At 36.5% G+C, this 23,897-nt stretch overlaps 2 protein-coding genes across 4 annotated transcripts in view; one reads left to right on the top strand and one right to left on the bottom strand.

Moving 5' to 3' along the window:
• The first annotated feature begins 53 nt into the window (after positions 1–53).
• On the top strand, positions 54–22,711 carry LOC123318530 (zinc finger and BTB domain-containing protein 17). Of its 2 annotated transcripts, none has more exons than XM_044905174.1 (6): positions 54–237; positions 291–718; positions 3,342–4,395; positions 10,626–11,342; positions 18,834–19,157; positions 21,070–22,711. In XM_044905174.1, the coding sequence occupies exons 2-6, from the start codon at positions 473–475 to the stop codon at positions 21,570–21,572; spliced, it is 2,844 nt and encodes a 947-aa protein (XP_044761109.1). In that variant the 5' UTR covers positions 54–237; positions 291–472; the 3' UTR covers positions 21,573–22,711. The 2 variants fall into 2 exon arrangements, with proteins under 2 accessions (XP_044761109.1, XP_044761110.1); XM_044905175.1 differs by having other exon boundaries at positions 422–718.
• The window catches only part of LOC123318529 (TELO2-interacting protein 1 homolog), a 44,391-nt gene continuing 20,829 nt past the window's right edge, over positions 336–23,897 (bottom strand). The window contains exons 13-14 of one of the 2 annotated variants that reach the window (XM_044905173.1): positions 22,873–23,008; positions 336–352 (exon numbers count right to left, since the gene is read on the bottom strand). In XM_044905173.1, the coding sequence (XP_044761108.1) occupies positions 351–352; positions 22,873–23,008 (138 nt within the window). In that variant the 3' untranslated portion in view covers positions 336–350. Of the gene's footprint in view, positions 353–7,140; positions 7,457–22,872; positions 23,009–23,897 lie in introns of those variants that run through there. The other variant, XM_044905172.1, reaches the window with a different exon arrangement.

Below are 23,897 nucleotides of genomic sequence, written 5' to 3' on the forward strand. Positions count from 1 at the left end.
TGCGCACAAATCACAGAGTGGATTGACAGAATAAATAACCTCAATGTTGACATGTCAAAAAATAAACAAAAATTCCCTACGTCAAAAATTTTCATGACCTCCTGAAATTGCAGGAGTAAATCAATTTTTTAACGAAAACTTATATTTTTTAATCATCAACTATGAGATTTTAGGTATTTTAAAAATTTCAGAAGATGTAATAGTTATCCAGAGTCGAATTATCGACCTCTCAACCAAGTGAGTACGAATTTTACCAACAATTCTTCAATAGAGAAATATATTTTTTGTAGTGATGATCATGAAAGGAATACTCATTCCACTGCTTTGTTGAAAATGCTGGCTCATATGATTTCTGCAAGAAAAACGATAGTTTACAAATTATGAATTATTGGCAGTCAGAACTCTTCCATTGATTTTGCAGCTTAGATCAATAAGTCAATGCATTGAGTTTCACCAAATATCTACATTCAATATGGAATCCAGCCCCGTTTGTCCCGTGTGTACGCTATATTTGAGACCTGGGATCACCTTAAAATCACATTTGAGCACTCACCCTAAACAGAAAGTAATTGAGGCTCTAGTGAAATTAACTGAAGTTGAGTCACAGCCCGGAGAAAACAACACTGGTCAGGAATTGTGCCAGTCATCCCAAAATCAACCTTTTAATTCAATAACAAATTCACCATGGACAGGGGGGAATATACCAGGCTCATCTCAGGTAAGCTGATCACAAAATTCGTGTATACCAATAAGACTACACTTAATTTACCGCATAGAACTTTTTTTTTCTGTATTTATATATTTTGATATTGCATGAAGTTTTTCATTACTTTGTATATAAAAGAAGGATATACTTCCTACTCTCATTTCATTGAAAAATATTTTTTTCTATTTTTGCTTCAATCACCTTCAATATTGAGCCTTAGAGTTAGAATGGTATCATTAATCATATCATGTGAGGCTACCTTACATATCTAGGGAAGCCAGAAAACAACAATTAAATATGGGCTTAGGCTCTTCATTTTTGAGGTATAGGGTGATTTATAAATTTATCTAGAACTTTTGGTTATCTATAACTTAGGAACTCTTCAATAAATTATGTTCAAATTGGCAGTTATTATCATCTCAGGCCATCAAAGTGCTCATATGATTGATGTCCAATAAGTCCAGAGAAGGAATCAGATATTTTGATGTTTGCTTTAGGGTCCAATAAAATACCCTTTAGATGAAATATCAATTGTTTGTTAATATAATCTGCTTCTTCATAGATCTTTATTTCAATTAGCAGAAGAACAGAGTAACTTGAGTTTTCTAAATGTTAAAACCTATTACTTCGAGTAATCCATACATAATTTTCGCCATTCAAAAAAAACTTGATCTTCACACAACTTTTGTTGCTCTTTTCAAATTTTCTTTGAATTTTTTTTATTCCTTTCACCCAGTGATATTTCAATCACTTTTATCTTTGAAACCTATATTCTTATGCGACATTGAAATCTCCATTCCTCATTCAGTTTGAGGTCCTCTATCCCCACTGAGCCGTTGTCCCTTCTGTTACAAGTCAGCCTGTATACTCGCGAAATAAGTGGATTTGCGGGTGCAGAAGAAAGAACGCGTATTGCGTTTTGCCTGTGTCCTTTTTAGTGGTGTAAAACAGTAATAGCAGACATTAATGTTTCATTGGCAGTATTTCCGTTTGAGTGATAAAATAAAAACAAATGAGAATGCAAAAAGTGAACATCTAAATTGAATTCGTATTGTTTGGACATGTCAATATTGCGGAGCAACTTTATAAATCTTATTGAATTTATATTCAGAAATTCAATGAAGACGTCGCACAAAATATAAAATAGTTAACCAATATATTTCTCAATCAGGGGCGCATCCACGGGGGTGGGGTGTACTGGGTGTAATTACCCTCCCCCAGAAAAGACTTTTCCTGAATTAATCTAGATGACCTAGAATCAATCACAAGTCCCCCCCCCCCCCCACCGCTTTCGCTCATTAATTAGGTCAGTCCTCTTAAACTTGCCGAGCACCCCTCCCAAACTCAGACTCTGGATACGTTACTGTTCTCAATCATAAAGATTATAAAAAAAATTTGAAAAACTGTTTTTGAGGTCCTCTATCTCCACTGAGCCCTTGTCCCTTATGTTTCCAGTCACCTTGTACAATCATGAAATAAGTGGATTTGCGGGTGCAGAAGAAAGAACGCGTTATATTGCGTGTTGCCTGTGTCCTTTTTAGTGGTGTAAAACAGTAATAGTAGACATTAATGTTTCATTGACCGTATTTCCGTTTTAGTGATAAGATAAAAACAAATGAGAATGCAAAAAGTGCACAACCAAATTGAATTCGTATTATTTGGGCGGAGCAACTTTATAAATCTTATTGAAGACGTCGCACAAAATACTAAAATATGTAGTTATAGCAGTTACAGACAACATATTTGGTATAACAGTTATAAACAACTCTGGGGGTAATTACCCTCTCCCCAGAAAAGACTTTTCCTGAATGGATCTAGATGACTTAGAATCAATCACAACCCCCCCCCCCCCCCGCTCCCCCGCTTTCGATCATTAATTAGGTCAGTCTTCTAATCTTGCCAAGTACCCCTCCCAAACTCATACTTTGGATGCGTTACTGTTCTCACTGTTGTAGAATTTACATTTTTTTCACACACTTGCAAACTTTATAATAATAAAACTCAGCATAACTTTTGATCACCCGAAATTTTTCCTCTTATTTATATGTGTGCCTTTTATTGTTTGGATGAGTATTTTGATTTCGATTTCTCGGGAGTTTGGCCCTCTAGTTAGTTTGGTAGGTTATGTTTATACATTGTCATGATATTTTTTTTTCTCATTGTTGATAATTTTGTGACGAGTGTAAATATTTGTGAAATGTAGTTGACACAATAAAGTATCAGATAAAAAATTTGAAAAAACTACCGCGACTTTTGTAAAGTAGAATTCTTCTTCGACTTGGGAACGTCAATATTGTAGAGCAACTTAATGAACTTCATTGACTTATTATTCAGGAATAGAAAGGAGAAGTCTCACAAAATAGGTATAGCATTCATAAACAACAAATATTTAAGAGTCAATTTCTCAAACATGAAAATTATGAAAGAAAAAAAAACTGTCTTTTATTAGTTTGAAAGGGTTGAAATGACCGCCTATAGTTCAATATATGCGTACTATAGACATCCTCTCTAATATACTGAGTCGGTTCTTTCCGATTCGTAGGCACCCACTTCTTCTATCCACCATAATTTGCACCTCATACAGTAGTATGGGTGGCAGTTTTATGTGATTATCATTTCTCCTGATTTATTGCAGATTCAGACACCTTTTCAAGGCAACCACGTCTTCATATACCAACAAAGCATGAGCACTTCGCAAACGAACACTATCAACCCCCTGGCCCAACAATACATAATCCCTGCCGTGTTGAACCCTCAAACCATGCCTTACGTCTATCAGCAGCAGCAGGTGATAATGTCGAGCGGTTCCTGCTTACCTCAGATGCGTATCGCACCCTTCGATTTAAACGGCGCACCCGGCATCGACCCTCTGACGACAGTTATCGAACCTCCTCGAATAAACGAAGAAGACGATCTGGTTAACGTGGACGAGGCTAGGGAAAACGTAGAGGTTCAAGAATTGGACAACAATTCCGAGTTATCGATCAAAGACGATGAGATGGAGGAGGTAGAGGAAGAGGAGCATCGCATTTCCGGTAAAGAAACGGAGGTTGAATCGAAGGTACAGGAAGACTGTTGTGATTTAACTTTCGTGGATTCAAAACTAGACGGTTCCTTGAGGATGGAGGAGGAGGGGGAGGAGGAAGAGGAGGTGGTATCGGAAAATTGGGAGTCGACTCCCGACGAGTTGAACAAAGCCTGTCAAACTTCCTCAACCTCCGGCCAACAGGTCGATAGCTTCGGCAAGAAGACCTACTATTACGATAACGAGTCGGGGAATGCGATGACCTACGAAACCGCCGTTCCTATGGAACCCTCCTACGAGCAGCAAGATCCCATTTACACCAGCGCCAACATATTGCAGTCGACGGAAGAGATAGATTTCGAGGTCGACGGCGTTCCAGTGATAATAGGAGAATTCGCCAACAGTTCTGTGATATCCCAGGTCGATAATTTCGAAAATATCAATGAGGGAAACGTGCTGATGACTATCGGAGAAAACGGGCTGGATAACGGTGTTAAGGAAACTTTCGGTGCGGCTCTGGATAACGAGGAGAGCATGTCGAGGGGGAGTACGCAGGTCAACATACAGGCTGACGAGAGGATGCCTCCTAGGGGGGAATTGTCCGGGCAGGAGAGTCTCGGAGGTGCCAGCGATATTAATTGGAATAGGTTGCATTATAATGAAGGTAAGGAAAGTTTTTATCTGTACATCTTAAATCGACGTGATTAGCGTTACCGGGATAAACCCTTCATCTCACGATTATCGAATCAACCATAATAGTCCGGGAGGTGGTGTCACTTTTTTATTAGTGATTTATCTGCAACTCAAATGTGGTTAATTAGAGAGTTGCACTATTACTGTACTCGAAATCGAAAGTCAGTCAGCGCGACCGTGGTGGGCGTGGGCGTGGGAGGCGGTGGAACTCGCCGGAAAAATATCAAAAAAAAGTGATTGATTACCACGTGAAACTTTGTAATAATGTAAATTATTCATTATTATGAGTGAAAATGGGCGTCAGTCACTTTCCCGATGGTGGAAACATCGTCAGTCGAGCGGTTGAAGTGGTCGGAAAAATCTGAAAATTGACAAGTGACCCATCTTCACTTGAAATTTTGAAAAATGATTATTTTAATCAAATTGAACGTAAAAATGGACGTCAGTCACGTTTATAGTGGTGGATTCTACGTCAGTCAGGCTTCCAAATTCAAGGGCAGTGACCGGCTTCCTTTGGCGCGCTGCACCCTATGCAGTTCGACTGACGCATATTCCACCGGCATCGTGCTGGCTGACGATTATTTATCGAGTGTAAATAACAATTACTTGTTTATACAGTGTGTTTCATCATAAACTGGACAAACATATACCGGGTGTCCCAGAGCTTTTAGGCCAGCAGATATCTCAGTTACCTGCGGAGAAAAAAAATTGAAAAAAATACTTGTCGTAGGAGACCATACGCTCTTTCATGCAGCATAGCAAAATCCACCCCCTGACAAACAACCCCTGAGAAACAACCCCTAACTTTTGTTTTTCAAATGGCACCCCCATGTTTGTTTGGCTTCAACTGACAGCTCTTTGTAATTCTCAATCAATGATATATCATAATATGTAGTTGTAAAGATAGTCACTCGATAAAATTGAATTCGTTAGTGGGTACTGTTAATTGGACTGATCGAATTAGTCCACATTGTAGAGACAAGAAAAAGTGGATGTTGAAAAAAAAAGAGTCAATAAAATGTTAGAACTTTTTGTGCTTTGTTTTATTCCTACGGAACATTTTCTTTAGTATAATGTTGCAGTAACAATACAGCTGAGCGTATAAATTCGTATTTCATTTGTATTTTTATTTTCCATAATTCTGCATGCCATTCTAGCTACCATGATACATCATTGAATGAGAAATGAAAAAAACTGTAAGTTGAACCACAACAAACATGGGGGTGCCATTTGAAAAACAAAAGTTAGGGGTGGTTTCTCGGGGGTTGTTTGTCAGGGGGTGGATTTTGCTATGCTGCATGAAAGAGCGTATGGTCTCCTACGACAAGTATTTTTTTCAATTTTTTTTTTCCGCAGGTAACTGAGATATTTGCTGGCCTAAAAGCTCTGGGACACCCGGTATAGTGGGTAAATGACACCGGGAGAATCACTTTTGCCTTATGACATATACCCCGTTTTCGACGCATAAGCGAGAAATAAGGTGTTCAACGTCGTATTTGAGCAATATTTATTGAGTGTGCTCAGTTATGTATAAACCACAAAGTTTCTGGTCACATCGGAGTATTTTTGAGTGCGCAATTCAGAAAAGATGAAGAACTCAGAAAAAAATTCAAAATGGCGGAAACCCTTCGATGTTCGTGATTTTTTTTTCGGTTTCCAAATTGAATTTCATTTTCTGAATGAACACAATTTTCGAACAATTTTCTTGTAGTTTCCTACAATCAGGAAACATTTCAACAATTTCGAGTTTTCATTTCTTAGAAACGCGTCATAAGGCTTATATTCAAACTTCGGTCACGTGATTCATGTCGTCCGATTTTGAGTTAGTTTCGTATTCTTCCCTTCCCTTGTAAATTCATCCCTAATCGTCTTGTTTATATCCACCTGAACATCGGAAAATACAGGAAATGCTCTGATTTTCATGGGTACGAAACATGACACACTGATACCTTCCCCAGTCAACATACAGTTAAATATGAGTCCCCACCGAGTTATATAGGTATCAAATTATATAACCATTTGCCCAATCGCTTGAAATCAATGAGTGGAAAATCTTTCAGGAGAGAAGTTCCTTTTAACTAACAGGTGTTACTATAGTGTTGAGGAGTTCCTTAAGGACTACATTTGTTGAATTTGTATTTTTTTTTTCTCTAGTATTTGTCATAATATATGTCTTGTCCTATACATTTCTTAAGGGTCCAAAAGGATCAATAAATTTTATTTACTTATTTATATGATGAAACACCCTGTATAAACAAGTAATTGTTATGTACACTCGATAAATAATCGTCAGTAGGCACGATGCCGGTGGAATATGCGTCATTCGAACTGCATAAGGTGCGGTCACTTCAATTTTCAGATTTTTCCGACCACTTCAACCGCCTGACTGACGATGTTTCCACCATCGGGAGAGTGACTGACGCCCATTTTCACTCATAATCATGAATAATTTACATTATTACAAAGTTTCACGTGGAGATCAATCACTTTTTTTTGAGATTTTTCCGGCGAGTTTCACCGCCTCCCACGCCCACCGCTATTGTACTGACTGACGCGCGGACCTCATATGTACAAGTGGAGAACTACTCATCCTAAAAAATTCGTGTGAAGATCGATCACTAGTTCAAATGTGACGCCACCTCCCGGACTATAATAGTTTATATGTACTTTGATAAGGGGCTTACGTTCCACTGCGACCTTGAGGTCTATCGTGTCTCCCATCAGAGCTGTTGCCACAACTGCGCCATCTACAAGTCGCCCTTCAGCTCCAGAGTTCAATGAACTACCTACATTATCTGAGTAAGCTTCAAGCAGTTGTAAGTCCTCATTCCTCCTATAATTTTCCCGTCCAAGACAACTTTGTGAACAGGAGTTTCCTCCTCTTCCTCACAGAATCTACACTTGTCAGTTTGCCGTCTAGGGTTATTCTCAGATATTTGACTTCAGACTTCCATTCTATGATATCTTCACTCAACGAGATTGATTTCTTAGCTTGAAGGGTTTCTTTTCCGAGTAAGGCCCGGTACTTTCACCTGCGAATGACTAAATTTACTCAAGTGAAAATGCAGCACACAATCTCAAAAATAAAATACACGAACACAAATCACGTTAGCGATTTCGGAGCAGGGGGATGATTTCTTGCAAATTTTTTTATATACTGGGTGATTCATAACTATTTGGACATAGGCTAAGGGCAGATTGTTTGGACCTAAATATGGCGATGGGACCAAATATACCTCAATAAAATATTGCTGTGGAAAAAGATAGAGGGCGTTAAAGTTGAATTTTTTTTTCGTTTTTTGCTAATAATTTCACTATATATTTTTTCATCCTTTTTGAGAAAAACACAATTGAACAGTTCAGAGCATCGGAAGGGGATTTGAAGTAACAATTTAATTATTTTATTTATTTATTTCGACAATAAAGCATAATTAACAACAATGTAACATAAAAAGAATAAACATTTTTAAATTAAATGTTCCACGTGGCTTTCTCCGACTTCTATGCTTTTTCTGATTCTTTTAATAAAAGACTATCGAACTTCAAAGAAAATATTATTCTGTCCCCTTATAAAAAATTCAACTTTATCGCCCTCTATGTTTTTCCACAGCAATATTTTATTGAGGTATATTTGGTCCTATCGCCATATTTTGGTCCAAACAATCTGCCCTTAGCCTTACTCCCACGAGGTGACACCAAGTTTCGTTTTTGATATGCTGCATAATGAAAATTGATTCTTCATAAAATTCTGGATTAGAATGTGAAAATTTTCGGAAATTCACCAGAAAATTGTTTTTCAAGTGAAATTATGAATCCAATACCATCGCAAAAATAAATGATTGGTTCCTAAAAAATCAGTTGTGTCTAAATCCTCAGAAAACAAGTGCCATCTTATTTCACACCAGCCATGCAAACTTTGAAATGCCTGAATACATTAGAACAATGGATCTCGAATTACCATTGGAGAGAAGTAGTAACTTCTTGGGTCTGGTAATAGACAGCTGTCTAAATTGGAAGGACCATATCTCCAAGTTACGCAAAGAACTTAGTTCTATCTGCTACTCCCTGGGGGTCTTGAGTAGATATCTTGATAAAACGTCCTTGAAAACAATATACCAGGCTACTTTTGAATCAAAGATGAGATATGGGATTGTCTTTTATGGAGCCTCATCTGGAATGGAGGAAATCCTAAAAATACAAAAAAGAGCTCTCCGTATCATTTACAAACTGGGATTCCGAGAATCCTGCAGAGGAAAATTTCGGCAAAATAAATTGCTCACAGCAGTCGCTATCTACATTCAAGAATGTCTTCTATTCGTTTTTAAAAATAGAAAATATTTTGAACATTAAACCACCAGTAATTATAACACAAGAACAACGGAACTGAAATACCCTAGACATAGACTGACCCTAACCGAGCGCAATTCTGAGTACTGTTGCATAAAGTTTTACAACAAATTGCCACCCAAAATGAGAGAAGAAACTACCCTGATCGCTTTTAAGAGACAGATCTTTCAACTGCTTCTGAGGCTAGAGCCATATTCAGTGAATGAATTTTTGCTGTAAAGTTTGACCCTATTTCACTTCGAGTATGTGTATGTACATTTTCTCTATTTGAAATAAAGACATATTATTATTATTATGAAAACAAAACTAAAAATGTCGTTGAAACATGAATACTTTTCATTGAAAAATTCCCGGTTTTGGGCTTCCGTGATGAATAAGAATAATGTTGCAATAGTGAAAATCACTGATACAGGAGGTCACAAAATTGTTGAAGTTGGCAATTTCAAGAAGAAGAAAACTCAACTTTTTCAAATTAGCACCCCATTTTTTCATAGTCGCAATGGAATTTACGTTGAAAAATAATGTAGGTATGGTCTAACATCATTGCCCCAAAAACCATATATTCTGAGATATTCAGAAGAAACTTAGGAGAAACAATTTTATCATTTCTTCAATATCTTTTTCTTGTAAGGTGAGCGTCACGCCCGACAGGCGGGAGGTTTCAAGTTCAATTTCTAAAGTTGAACCAAAGTGGGAATACATTGAATAAAGTTATTGACATACATTCAACACCTTTTTCTCAGTGAATTCAGTAATCTGTGGGACAAGATTTTTTCGAAGACATTTGAAAAAGAAGACAGAATGCTGGTAGGCCTATAGCTATTGGGATCATCAATAGGACCTTATACAAGGGTTTCATAATAGCAATCTTGAGTTGATCAGGGAAAATATCTTCTTTGAACGAGCTATTAATTATTAAACAAAGGGGTCAAATAATCAATTCAATCGATAATTTGAGAATTTTCATTGGTATCTCTTCATGGCCACTTGGAAAAATGTTTTAGAGCTTGAACTGTTTTCCGGACTTCATCGTGTGAAACCTCAAACATATAAAAGGATCTACCAAGTCTGTCTCGATCCGTACTAGATTTTTCAGATTTCTAGTCTGTGAAGAAGGAAAGTAAACAAAGAAGTTATTGAACTCATTTGGCTGACATGAGGAATCGCCTTAATGGCCCTCATCACAGGAAACAGCTGGAGAAATCTTGGTTTTTGTAAGAGAATGAATTTCCAGGAGGCCTTGGACTTGTTTTCAGAGTTCCTTATGAAGTTGTTGAAATGCTCTTTCTTTGTCTTCGATAAGAGAAGATCATATTGTTTCTTAGTGACTTTCAATTCTAGAAAAAGAAAGTATATATCATAAGTCAAGATAATTTCATGTTTATAAGTTCAGGCGTTGGTTTGAAGCTATCCCTTGAAGTTGATATATGAACGGTGACTTTTGGAAAACATCTCTTGGTAAAATCGACTTTGGAATATATTCCAAAGTTTATTGGGATCAGATGAATCTATAAAGATATCATCCCAACTCAATATAGTTCTTGAAGGAAGAAATTGGTGGACTCATCATTTATTATTCTTCTGTCGACTAATTTTTTCTCTGATCACTAATGAAATTGAGGTTGTTGTGTTGCGTAGTATGAATTGTAGATAATTGTCACGAGATAGATCGGTACATATACCAAATCGTTTTTTATTTCAATTTTTGAGAAGTGTTATTTTAGGGCGTGGTTTTGCATAATTAGGTTACAAAGTAATAAGTGGTATCGCCTCCTTACATTAATCTATACCATGCTTAACGATTACTGACAAGGCTTCTTGAGTAGTTTCCTTTGCTAATTTATTTTTTCTCAGTTAGTTCCAGTGCCTCTTACGACCATCTAGGCAGAGAAGGATGGGAAGATTCCGACGTAGATTGTCCAGGCAATGAAGAAGAGAACGATGTACCATCCGTCATAGGCTACACTCCTCCTGCCCTCAATTTCAAGTGTTCAAGTTGCGAAGAAGCGTTCTCGTGTCTTCAAGAACGGAAAAAGCACATCCAAGAGAAACATTCGAACCAAGAACAGAAACAGAATACGAACATCATCGGTTCGTTAATCGGTAAAAAGAAGGTGAAGAAGCTCACCATAAAACCGAAGAGCGAGGAGCCAAAGTTCGATACTGTCTTCACCAACAAGATAAAATTAGAAAAAACCGAATGTAAGGCGGAAGTGGACGATGTGAAGACTGACGAAACGGACTCGAGAACGGTGTGCGATCTGTGCAATTCGGTTCAGGTTGATCAGAAGGCACTGAGGGACCACAGAATCAAAGTGCACAAGATCCCAGATAAGGCACGTCTGAAATGCTCGACATGCGACGAGCTGTTTGCCAACGAGTACAAGTTCACCGAACACTTGAAGGTGCATCCTCTGGAATGCAAGATGTGTGGAAAACTATTTTATAGGAGGCAGAACATACAGTTGCATATGAAACGACATCTGGGTATTAAGCCGTACAAGTGTGATGTATGTGAAAAGGCATTTTTGACCAAGCAGAAATTAGACGAGCACAGGAATGTACACACAGGTACGTCAAATTGTTGAACTGGTGTTTTTCCTTTGAATGTGTAGGTCAAAATTTAATTCACACCCAGTTGTAGAGCCATATCAGAATATTCTCTTTCTTCATATATGTAGAAATAATGAACCAGAGGTAGTGTAAGATAAAAATAGTTTTATTATGTTTCCCTTTCTCATACAACAAGCTATGAACTTGAAAAATTTTTATTGGGCACATTATTGAACGTAAAAATTATGGAATGGACACTGCTTGTCGAAGATTCACCTTCCAATAACCAATGCCTGGTTCAGATATTTTTTTTACAATTGCGTATAATTGTATCACTGCAATAAAACTTTAATACGCATCGCACTTACTTCGACCACCCCTTTGAACTAATCAAAATAAAAAATTTATTGCTTGCATGTATAAACACAGAGTATTTAGATCAGGTATTACTCACCGAATCGAGAACATTGAAGATTCATAAGAAGCTCACTGTATTATGATGTTGCAAAATTACTTCGACAAACTCGCTTTTTTGGATAAAAATACGAAAAATCAAACGGCATTAGCCAGATAACACAGACTAAGGGCCAATTTCACCAAGGATATAAACCGAATATAGACGTAACTGGCGTTAAGGAAAGAAACCAATTTATTTCAATTCACTCATGAAATAATAAAAATACTGGAAAGAGATGGACTCGGTTTAGGCTTATTTATTGATCAAACTAGAGCATATGATTGCCTCAATCATGGTTATCTACATTAAAAAACTTGAAAAAATGGGCGTTCGTAATGAGGTAAAAGGGTGGTTTGAGTCCTACCTCGGAGGTCGCCATCAGAAAGCTGTTAGAATAGAGGGTGTGTTGTCTGAATCAGAGTTTAAAAAGATTGAAGCAGGAGTACCTCAGGCTAGTGTACTATAGTCTATTCAAATATAAGACGGAGCAATATAAACAACGCGTATTGCATGGTTTGCGCATAGGGCATCTCTCATTGGTCAAACGGTCATAACACTTATCCATACTTCGTCCCTTTCAGACTTCCAGGATTGGAATCGCAACGGAATGCAGATTGCAGATAGATATCATTCGAATCCAACTGTGTCAGTGTAAACGAATAGTATTTCGCATTTTTTGTTTTGTAGGAACTCGCGGTGAAAATGTCAGAAACAGATACTGCATCTGAGAGTGATGCCTGAGGTCCGCCACAAAAAAGAACAAAAAAACCACACTTTTCTCTTCCGGAAAAAGAGATGATTCTGAATATTTATAGAAAAGAAATTGAGGATCATCCTAATATGTCAAAAAGGGACTTGGTGAGCATTGTTTCAAGATCATCAGGTGTAAGTAATTCCTCCATATTCAAAATTCTTCGGGAATATAGAGAGAACCAGATATTGACTCCACCTAAGAAAAAATCCAATTCTTTGAAAATAATTGATACGGTTGACGATCTCGACATGAACCTTATAAGGAGAATTGTTCAGTTTTTTTTTTCGTAATGAAATTCCTACAATTTCGAAGGTGTTAGAAATTGTCAACAATGACAACAGTTTACCTAAGTTTAAGAGGACAACCTTCTATAAATTATTGAAGAAAATGCAATTTACATTCAAAAAACGTGGTCGTGATAGTCTTCTCATAGATAGGGAGGAAATAATTGTCTGGAGGAGAGATTATCTCAGAAAAATTCGAACAAAGGGAGCGGGGTCGAACAATTTATTACCTCGACGAGACTTGGATAAATGCAGGACATACAAAAAATACCATATGGGTTGATGAGTCCATTAAGTCCTGTAGACAAGCTCGTCTGGAAGGTCTGTCAACTAGACTCAAAAACCCAAGTGGAAAGGGAAGAAGACTGATCATTTCTCATATAGGAGGGCAAAATGGTTTTGTAGAGAACGGCTTGTGGTTCTTCGAATCCAATAAATCTGGAGATTATCATGAAGAAATGAATGGGGAATCGTTCGAAAAGTGGTTCTCTACAATTTTGCCTACCTTGAGGATAACGCAGTTATCGTAATGGATAACGCCAGCTATCATTCAAGAAAAATTGATTCCATACCCTCTTCTTCAACCCGAAAAGAAGATATAAAAAACTGGCTAAACAGCAGAAATATTTCTTTCGACCATAATCTTCTAAAAGCTGAACTAATTGTTTTGGTGAAAGCAGGCCCGGACTGGGACCACTTGGGGCCCTCAGCTGAGACCTATTAAGGGGCCCTATATCGGGGGGTCCGGGGCTCTACCCGGAAAATTTTTTAAAACGAATTAGGTGCTTGAAAACAATGAAAATGCATTTTTACGCTAGGTATTTATGCGAATATTATGATTTTCGACTTTTATTGACTTTAGTTTTTATTAAAATTAGAAATTCACATTCACATATTTTTAAGATACCACTAGAAAACACATTCTGTAGAACTGTCAATAATTACAAAGGTGTTGAAAATGAAAGTGGAGTATTGAATTGATGTGGCTGATACATCCATAATTGAACTTGAAACAGATTATATGATTCTCACAAAAAAGGGTTGTCAAATCACGACACTCGTTCCGCTATCACAATCCCATCTTTAGGTGGGTAAAGGTAAACTGAAATATATAGTATCGAACGAGAAGATATTTAAACAAGCGTTTTACTCTATTCTAAAAATCTACAGGGGGCAGTGACAGTTTCCAGAACATTCTGAGCAATTTCATTTCAGAGTTGGTGAAAATCGGACTAGAGGGGTAATGGTAATTTTCGGAACGTTCAGATCAATTACAAAATAGTTACCAATCAAATGATCGGTCATTGAATAATATAGCAAAGGAAACCTTCTATAAATGCATAATGATATCGAAAACTATCATCTTTCCCTAGATTTCAACGAGTTGTTTTTTATTCCTTTCGCATACAATTTTTGAAATGTTTTTTTTTTGACAGGATTTTTGGTTTGCTTGTTTGTTTCATTTTAGCAACTAAGCAGACGAAAAAATCCTGAAATTGCTCTGAATGTTCTGATAACTACCCCCGCCCCCTCTATATTTTTAAGAGTAGAGAGTTAAATACAGGGTGTTCTCAAAGGTGAGGCTTTTTTTTTGACAGGTAATAGAACTCCTCAAAATAAGTCATGGTACCAAAAACCATTTATATAAAATATTCACCAGGGCTCAAGGTATGATTTCGGTAGTGCTTCGGATGCAATGCTACAGTGCTACAGAATGTGACTGCAGTTTGGTAATTGCATATAGGTAGTCACATTCTGCAGCCACTGCATGCATCCGACGCTCTACCGAAACCATACCCTTATGCATAGGCTTGTGCCGGCGAAAGGTCAGTATACTGGAAACCGTCAGAGTCAGCGTAAGATTTTTGTGAATTTTCGGAGTGTCGCAAAGAAGTTGAAAAATGCCTCACGTTTACTCAAACAATGAACTTGTTGACATGATTTCAATTTATGATGAATCCAAACAGAGTGCCAGTGCGGCGTGCAGATTGTACAGTAGAGGATTTCCGTTAAGAAATCACCCAACTCCTCGGATGTTCATAAACTTGGTGCAAATATGTAGGGATACTGGAAGTTTGCACTAATCCCGGGGAGAAATGTTGGCAGAAATCGAGGAGCAAATCCTGGACATAGTTGAGGAACAACCGACAACAAGTACTAGATCCATAGCCAGGGTCGTCTGAGTGAGTCACAGTAGAGTTTGAAAGACACTAAGACAAGAGCAACTGTACCCCTATATTCCATTTCCAGAAAGTGCAAGCACTCCAACCAGAAGATCATACTCCAAGAAAAGAATTCTGCCTGTGGCTTTTAAATCACTAATATCTAACAACATTCATTCTGTTTACTGACGAAGCCACTTTCACCAGAAATGGAGTAAACAATTTCTACAATACCCATGTATGGTCTACAGAAAACCCTCACGCTATCAGAAGGACAGATTTTCAGCAAAGGTTTTCCTTGAATGTCTGAATCGGACTCCTGCGTGGAATGCTTATTGGGCTCTTTTTTCCACTTCCACGAATGTCAGGTGAAGACTTTCTCCATTTTCTCCAGAACAATTTGCCAGGATTACTAGAAAATGTTCCTCTCAATATTCGACAGAGAATGTGGTTGTTACTGGATGGAGCACCACCCCACTTTCGAAGAAACGTTCGAAATTATTTGAATAATGGGTTCCCGAATAGGTGGATAGAACGTGGCGGATCCATTTCTTCCCTCAGATCTCAACCCCTGTGATTTCTTCCTTTGGGGTCATTTGCAAACATTAGTGTACAGTGACGTTGAAGTGGATAGTACTGACGAACTAAAAAGAAAACGCATTGAAAATGCTTGTGAAAGCCTCACCGTAAAAACAACCTGTATTTGTCTATAAATCTCCTCGTTCGGTACCAAATTTTTCAGTTTACCCCCAACAACCTGAAGATCTTATTGTGATCACAAAACACGTGCCGTGGTTTACCACCCATTTTATGTGAAAATCATATGTGTAATCTGTTTCTAGTTCTAAAATGCAGTATTGTAGCCACACCAAAAGTATGAATGAATTAGGTGAAAATAATTTTTGTAATAAAAATAATGAAAAACGGATTTTAGTGATTAGAAAAATAATACTAAAATTAAAAAGAAATCTGTGTGTTTAACAGTTTACAATGCTGTGATGCTGGAATAGAAGGGGCTTAACTAAGATGCCTCAACATTTTACTCCCCTTGGCCTGAAGTAACAGCTTCTTTGTGAGCAACTCACTTGTTGAAGCTACTTCATCTATTATCTTTATCTACGTTAGTGGGGGCCCCTCAGGCCGGGGGCCCTCCGCGATCGCGGACCTGCGGACCTGGCCAGTCCGGGCCTGGGTGAAAGAAAATAAGGAAAAATACGACAAATATAGAATTGCTGAAATGGCAAGAGAAACAGGTAGAACTGTGCCGAGACTCCCACCTTATCATTGTGAGCTAAATCCGATCGAGCTCATTTGGGCTCAAATTAAAGGGAAAGTAGCTGCACAGAACTCCTTTAAAATTTCTGAGTTTCGTAACCTGTTTCTGGAAGCAATACGAACTATTGGTCCTGACGAATGGCAGAAATGCATTAAACATGTCATAGAGGAGGTTGAGGAAAAAATGTGGCAACTTGATAATATTATGGAGTCAACCATAAAGAGGGTAGTGATCAATCTCAGTGAAACTGACACCGAAGACGGGGGTGAAACAAATTCCGAATGATTTTTTTGATGATTTTTCGCCTACTTTAGATTATTTAGGTTATTTTGTTTATCTATTTTTTATATTTTGTGATATTTTTTTATTCAGAATTTTTTGGGCATTATCTCAATATTATGGCATTTTTATTTATTTATTTATTTTTTCTGAACTTTATATTTTGGTCAATATTATCGATTCTGGGATATCTTGTTGATATTTTTTTTCAGTTATGTGTAAATACATATTTTATGTTGAGTGGTTGTGTATTTTTTATTTGGAGATGAATACGGAGTACAAACGGTACGATTGTGTGAATTATCCTCAATTCGACTCTGGACGGCAAGTAGCGAAGATCCTCCTACCTCTGCGCGAACTTGTTTACATTGCTCCGTCTTATATTTGAATAGACTATAGGCCCGATATTATTCATTCTGTATGTAAATGATCTGTGTATATTAATCAAATGCCTCTTAATTACTATTACTTGTTTTGTAGATGATACAAACATATTATTAGAAGGTCAGAATATTTCAGTTCTCGGTGATAAAGCTGATGAAACTTTCACAATAATCAAAAATTGGCTCTACTCCAATAAACTTATAATTAATGAGGACAAAACTGCAGCATTAATTTTCAGTACTGATAAATCGCGCCGAGATCTGAATGACATCTTACAGCTCGGAAATAGAAGTGTACCAGTGAAAGATTCTGTAAAGTTTCTGGGTCAATATGTTGATTTTTGAAATGGTACGACCACATTGAATACTTATCTACTAAACTAAGTAAAATCAGTTTTGGCATAAGAACATTGTCAAAGTATATTAGTGAGAAAGAATTGAGGATAGTCTATTTCGCGAACGCTGAGTCAATTATGAGGTATGGTATAATTTTCTGGGGAAGTAGTTCAGCGGTAGATATAATTTTCAAAGTTCAAAAAAAAACAATTGTAAGAATTTTGTGTCATTTGTCATTTAGAGAGTCTTGTAGAGGAGTTTTCAAAAATAATAGAATTTTAACTCTGTATGCCTTATATATATTTGATTGTTTGATATTTTTTTTCAAGCACAGAGAAAAGTTTGAGGTATATACTACTCAGCATGATTATAACACAAGATCGGAAAACCTACACTATCCCATTCACACATTATCGATAACGGAAAAACATCCTTCTTACATGTGCATAAAATTGTTCAATGCACTTCCAAATAATATAAGAATTTTAAATAACATAAATGTTTTCAAAAAAAGACTGAAAAACTGTCTTATTGATATTGAGCCATATTCACTGAGCGAATACTTTGTAGCTGCAAAGCGTTTGTAGATGTATTTTTGTGACGTCTATTTCATTTGATCTTTGTACGAAGATTCCTTGAAATAAAGTTATTATTTATTTATTTATTTCGATGGCGTATCTTAATTTCAGTTGAAATGGAAAGTCTTTTTGTTGTGTGGTTTTTTTACCCTCCTTTCTACACTTTAGTTCCATCTGAGTTCAAGTTGAGCGAAATGATCACCGTTTGGTGAAATTGGCGCTAAAGCGCAGTTTTACTAATGTACTCCTGTAGGTTAACAATATCAAGTACAGTTTTATTAATCATGTTCAGAGCCAATAGGTTGGCATAAAAATGGACAAAAATATTGTGAACGTTCTTGCTCCATATACGCACTTGCCCCAACTTACCTTAATATTTTCATAAATTGTATCCTAATTCGTATTCTGATGTATGAGCTATATTACCGTAAAGTTTCATTGAAATTCATCTGGTAGTTTCTGCGTGAAAGATTAACAAGCATCCACAACAGAAATTATACGATCAATTAGTACATCTCTGTTTCATCCAGTTTTATTGGTACCATAATTCCATAAAATACACCCTGTAACTTTGTGAATATTCACTTATAAGAACACAAACTGTAGGTTCATACAAATTTGAATCCATTTGTGCTATAAAACTACCCACTTTTCCTATTCAAATTTCTGATGGGGTTGCAACACTATCCAGGGGGTTGCTAGTAGAAACAAGCTTTGTATCCCGGATCATTTCCCCCTGTCATCAAAAATCGACCTGTGTGAGTGTTTTCACAAATTCTGATTCTTTGTTGAGTTATTGAGGGTGGACACTTTTAAATGAGACACTTAGGCCTTTGAAGTCTGCAAAATACTGTTGACTTATCCTTTCTATAGTCTCATCTTCACAAATCCAAAAGTGATACGTAAACACAAGATTTTCATTTGGCTCCGAGTATCATTTTTAGAAATTATTCATTTACTTTTTTTACGTGGTATATTTAAACAGGTCGAATTTTCACAGGAAATGCTCCAATCAAGTGTCCCATGTGTAACGAGACTTTCCGGAGACATTCCAATTTGATTCAACATCGCTACAGACATCACTTGAAGCATAAAAGGAAACTCAAAGACTACGTTTGCCATTGTGGCGAATATTTCCACTCGAGGAAGAAGTTGGCGTGGCATAAGGAGACCCATGATACCAAGCCGAAAGCTTGCACCAAGTGCAGCGAAAAGTTCGTCCATATGTCAAGTCTGACTAGGCATATGAGGAAGGCGCATAACGAAAGGTTCTTACCGTCAGAGGAGAGGAGTAACGAGAATGTGGAGTGTCCAGTGTGTAAAGGTGAGTGGACTAAATCAGAAATTATAGGTTAGGTTAGGTCTGTCTGTATTGAGTTTGACTGGACTGTTGAGAAACGCATATTACAAAATATGTTCTATCTACCAGGATATATTGAAAAATTCTTAGCCTACTATAGAACCAAACAAAATTTCGATATCAAAATATTTTATTACTCAACATATTCTCCTCTTAATTGTATACATTTATTACAGCGAACCTGCAACGTCTCTAGACCTTTAAAAAAAATGTTTCTTCTTGCACTGCAAACCAGACTTCCACAGCTTTTATACCCTCCTCGTAGGAAGGAAATTTACGACCTTTTAAACTTTTTTTCAGTTGAGGAGAGAAATGATAGTCGTATGGAGCCAAATTTAGTGGAATAAAGGGGGTGTGCTAGTAATTCAAACCCCTAAATCATTAATTTTTTGCATGCCAACATGAGATTTGTGTGCAGGGGCGTTGTCCTGCAAGAACAAAACACCTTTGGATAGCTTTCCGCGTCTTTTCTCTTTAATGTTTTTCCGTAGAGTGGTCATTAATGTCGAATAGTAATCTCCGGTTATTGTTCTACCCTTATCCAAAAAATCAATCATGATTACTCCATGGCAATCCCAAAAAACTGAAGCAAGAACTTTTCCAGCAGATTTTTGGACACGAAACTTCTTAGGTCTTGGAGTATCGCCATTCCATCGATTGTTGCTTTGTTTCTGGATCGTAGAAATGTACCCAAGTCTCATCCATAGTAACAATTCGGTTTAAGAAGTCTACATCGTTTTCAAATCGAGCACAGATCGAACGCGATGCTTCTACCCTTGCACGCTTTTGGTCAACATTCGAACATTCGGGGATCCATTTTGCAGCAATTTTTCTCATGTTCAAATTGACGTTCGTATGAAATATTCAGTGCTTCAGATATCCGTTTTAGCCCAATTCTGGCCTTCCCGATCGGTCATCATCTTCAATGGAAAATTTACCTCTTATGAAGCTTGCAGTCCAATTTTTCACGGTCGGATACGAAGGACATTGATCACCAAGAGTATTAAGCATATCTTCGTAAATCTGCTTACCTCTTGACCCTTTTAAATACAGGTGCTTGATGATGGCTCGATACTCCAATTTTTGGATTTTGTCAATTTCGATGGACATCTTCTTTCTTTTAATTTATTGCGTAACTCTGGTTCACTTTTCTGACCTCAAACTTCACACTGACACTTCTTATGAGTTATTGTTCGTTGCTATGGTAACGCAATATTTTTTTATGCATGGAACTGGTCAAGGCTAACAAGATATCAATACATCCTCGTATATACATACAATATAAAATAGCCATTTTCATTGTGGTTAAAAACGCCCTGTAAATATTCTTTCCTCAAAAGAAGGTAGGAATGGTAAAAATAAAGCGTTTCACTGAAAGTTTTAGAATGACGAAGTCAGAGAATCATCGATAGAATATATCCTAATACGACCCTAGATCTTCTCTGATTTGAATTAACGGAAAGCAACGAAAAACTCTTCAAGACTGAAAAGTTCCACTACTCTGATCAATTAAATTCGTATAAATTATTCCTGACATTGTTTCAAAGTTGTCACCACAGTCTTTTATTTTCAAAGTTTTTAGCACAATCTTGACCTAGGTAAAAATTGAGTAAAAACACAGTAGCAATGATAGCATTTCGTCAACGAACAAATTCTCAAGCACTTTTAATACATTGTCCCAATTTTTCTACTCTGTATTTACTTTACGATACACCAATTTTTTTTCTGATGACCGCAAACAAATTTTTAGAAAGTATTGAATTGATGTGGCCGATGCTTGATGAAAATACATAATTGAACTAAGAACAGATTATATAATTTTCACACAAATTACCATATCATGATAGCGACCATAATGCATTTCTTTCTATTCCAGGTGTTTTTGTTAAGTCTTCGCTAGAAGTCCATATGCGAACGCATACCGGTGCCAAACCATACTCCTGCCTTATTTGCAATAAGGACTTCAGCACCAGGTGGAATCTGAAGTTACACAAGTGGACACACGCCTCCAGGGTGTCCAAGCCGTTCAAGTGCGATCAATGTAACGGGGCATTCGTTAGAGAGTCCGATTACATATCGCACATGAACTCCCACAAAAGCATCAAACCGTACACGTGCAATTATTGCGGGGCCCGGTTCATACGTAAGTATAACTGTCAACGACACGTCAAAGAGCACGAGAACGTTAAAACCTTCAGTTGCTCGATATGCGGTAAAATGTTTCATAGGTCATATTACCTGAAGGATCACATGAGGGTACATAGCGGGGTGAGGCCCTATACTTGTCATATTTGCGGTAAGACCTCAACTACCAAGTCTAACCATAATAAGCACGTGCAAATACATCATCCTAGGTCTCCCGTCACAACTGAAAATTAGACCGAATTTTTTTATAACTTTACCTCAACTTCCTTTTTTTTATTCGAATTTTAAACGTTTTATTTTAGGATGGTTTTATTTTTTTGGAAATATTCAGGTTTCAATCGATGACTTTATTTTAGATCTTAATCGTCACATGGGAAGAGAGTTTTCATATTTTGTCGACACTCGCAGATAATGTGAAATTCTGTTTTTTTTTCACTCATAATTCAGAAGTTATGGGTTTCCCAAGTTAGAATAGTGCCTTTTCCCGTATCAAAAGTCAAAAAATTCCAAAGGTTGATTTCAAGGAAAACTAATAATGATGGATTTTTCGACTTTGGACCCCTAGAACTTCTGAAGTGACAAAATTTGGGTGATATCTGGTAATGTCCATAGTATGTGATTTACCCTTTCATTTTTACACTATTTGGTTTTTGTTATTTTATTGTTTCTATAGCTTTTGGAGGTCATGATTATTTCATTTCATATAACTGAAGTTTTAAATTGGGATTATTTGTTCCACTTTCCATTATTTTCTGTTTCTTTTTAGTCTGTTTAAAAATTATATTTTGATTTTTTTTGGCATTACGGATTTGCATGGAGATATTGTTTTGATGTTTCCTTTTGGGATAAAGAGCTATTTTTTTTTTAAATCAAGGTATCCACTAGTATTTTTGTGTTCTTGATAATTTTATCCAGGTTTTATTGAACCTTTTAGTATATAATGCGTGTTGAAGTCGTGGACTGGGTGAATTGATCCATGTTGAAATTGAATGTAGGTTTAAATGGAAAACGTTCATTTAGGGTAACTTGTTCTTACTTTTAGCCAAATAATTATTTTTTAATCGATTAAGGTCTATTTTAAGTATTCCAAATCATCTTGGTGATAGTTTACAAACAATTAAATTATTAAATATTTGTTTTCAGTTGACCATTTTTAATTAGTTCAATTTGTATATACATATTTAAACTTCTATTTACTTTGTACATATTATTTCACATCCTCAGATTTTTTTATATCAAACTTTTTAGAGGTAAGGTGCATTATATTACAATGATTTTATTGTTTGTAAATATTTCGTATTGTATATATTTACAGTAACTGTGAATTTATTATAATTTTATTTATTATAATTAAACAAAAAGTAAACTTACAATTTTTGTATAATAATAAATTCCCCTTTTTAACCATATCACAAATACAATATCTCTTCAAAGGAGATTCATGATCATGCTTTATAATTTTGAACAATTGTAAAATTCCACAAAGAATTGAATTGCGGTTGATATGAGAGATCCATAAAAAAATTTTACTCACAAGTGTTATCCTGGGTCAAAATAAGACTCAAAGTTTTCTGATACTCTTTTTCTGCTGTAAGTAACCATGTGTTAATTTTTTCTTGAAACACTGCATCGTACTGTACAACCAGTTTGAAAAACTTGACAGCTTCAGTCTGCAAGGTAGAATAAGAAGGATTTATCAATAATGAATAACATCAAACTGGTAATTGATAGAGGATTTTCAGATTATAATAAGGGGGTGTCCAAAAAAAGAGCTATTGTATATTGAATAGCAATATTTAATGAAATAAGTTCATCAGTTTGGAATAAGAAAATCTCGGTCCTGGAACCAATATCATGTGTATTGAAAGTACTTCTTCACGACGTTTCGGCCCTTTATTGAGCCTAACTTCATTGAGGTAACTTCCGGCTTTTTTTCAGCATGACAGAGGCTCAATAAATGGCCGAAACTTCGGGAAAGAGTAGTTTCAATTCATACGATATTAGTTCCTAAGACCAAGATTTTCTTAGTCCAAATAGAACCTTGAAACGAAATTTTTCTTTTGAAGTTCATTAATGTTCCTAGGGGAACACATTTTGCGGTACTCAACCCCTAAGAGGGATACAATCACAATCCCAAAAAATTGAATATGGGACAGGGGTCGAGTGACACCTGATTTCAAAGATATTTGAATATATTTTTCAGAAATATCCAACTCGGCTTCTTCAGGTAAGTTTGGCAAGAAAAAAGATGTCCGGCGTTAATTGAAGGAACCGTTGAAAATTTGTCCTAAGTCTTCTGAACTAGTCAGCTCAGTTTGATAGATTTCAGTTTAGACCTTCAGTTTACATTCGAGATAGAAGTGGACGGTAAGATTCCATTTTAAGACCTAATGTTGATTAGTTGTACTACTTCTTATAATATTTTCTCAACCGTTGGCGTCCCACAGAATGATACATTTTAATTGTGTACATATACCACATCACGGAAAGGTGCTATAATAAGAAGTGTAAAAAAAAGTTTTCCATTTTGTCAGGTGTATCCTTCCATTAGAAGAATTC

The sequence above is a fragment of the Coccinella septempunctata genome, chromosome 8, assembly GCF_907165205.1.
Source record: "Coccinella septempunctata chromosome 8, icCocSept1.1, whole genome shotgun sequence".
Lineage (NCBI taxonomy): Eukaryota > Metazoa > Arthropoda > Insecta > Coleoptera > Coccinellidae > Coccinella > Coccinella septempunctata.

Excerpts from the sequence above, each read along its gene's own strand:
- LOC123318530 (XM_044905174.1), top strand. The coding sequence starts at position 473 with ATGGAATCCAGCCCCGTTTGTCCCGTGTGTACGCTATATTTGAGACCT. Across the intron at positions 11,343-18,833 it reads GCACAGGAATGTACACACAG|GAAATGCTCCAATCAAGTGT; the intron begins GTACGTCAAATT and ends GAATTTTCACAG. Across the intron at positions 19,158-21,069 it reads GGAGTGTCCAGTGTGTAAAG|GTGTTTTTGTTAAGTCTTCG; the intron begins GTGAGTGGACTA and ends TTTCTATTCCAG.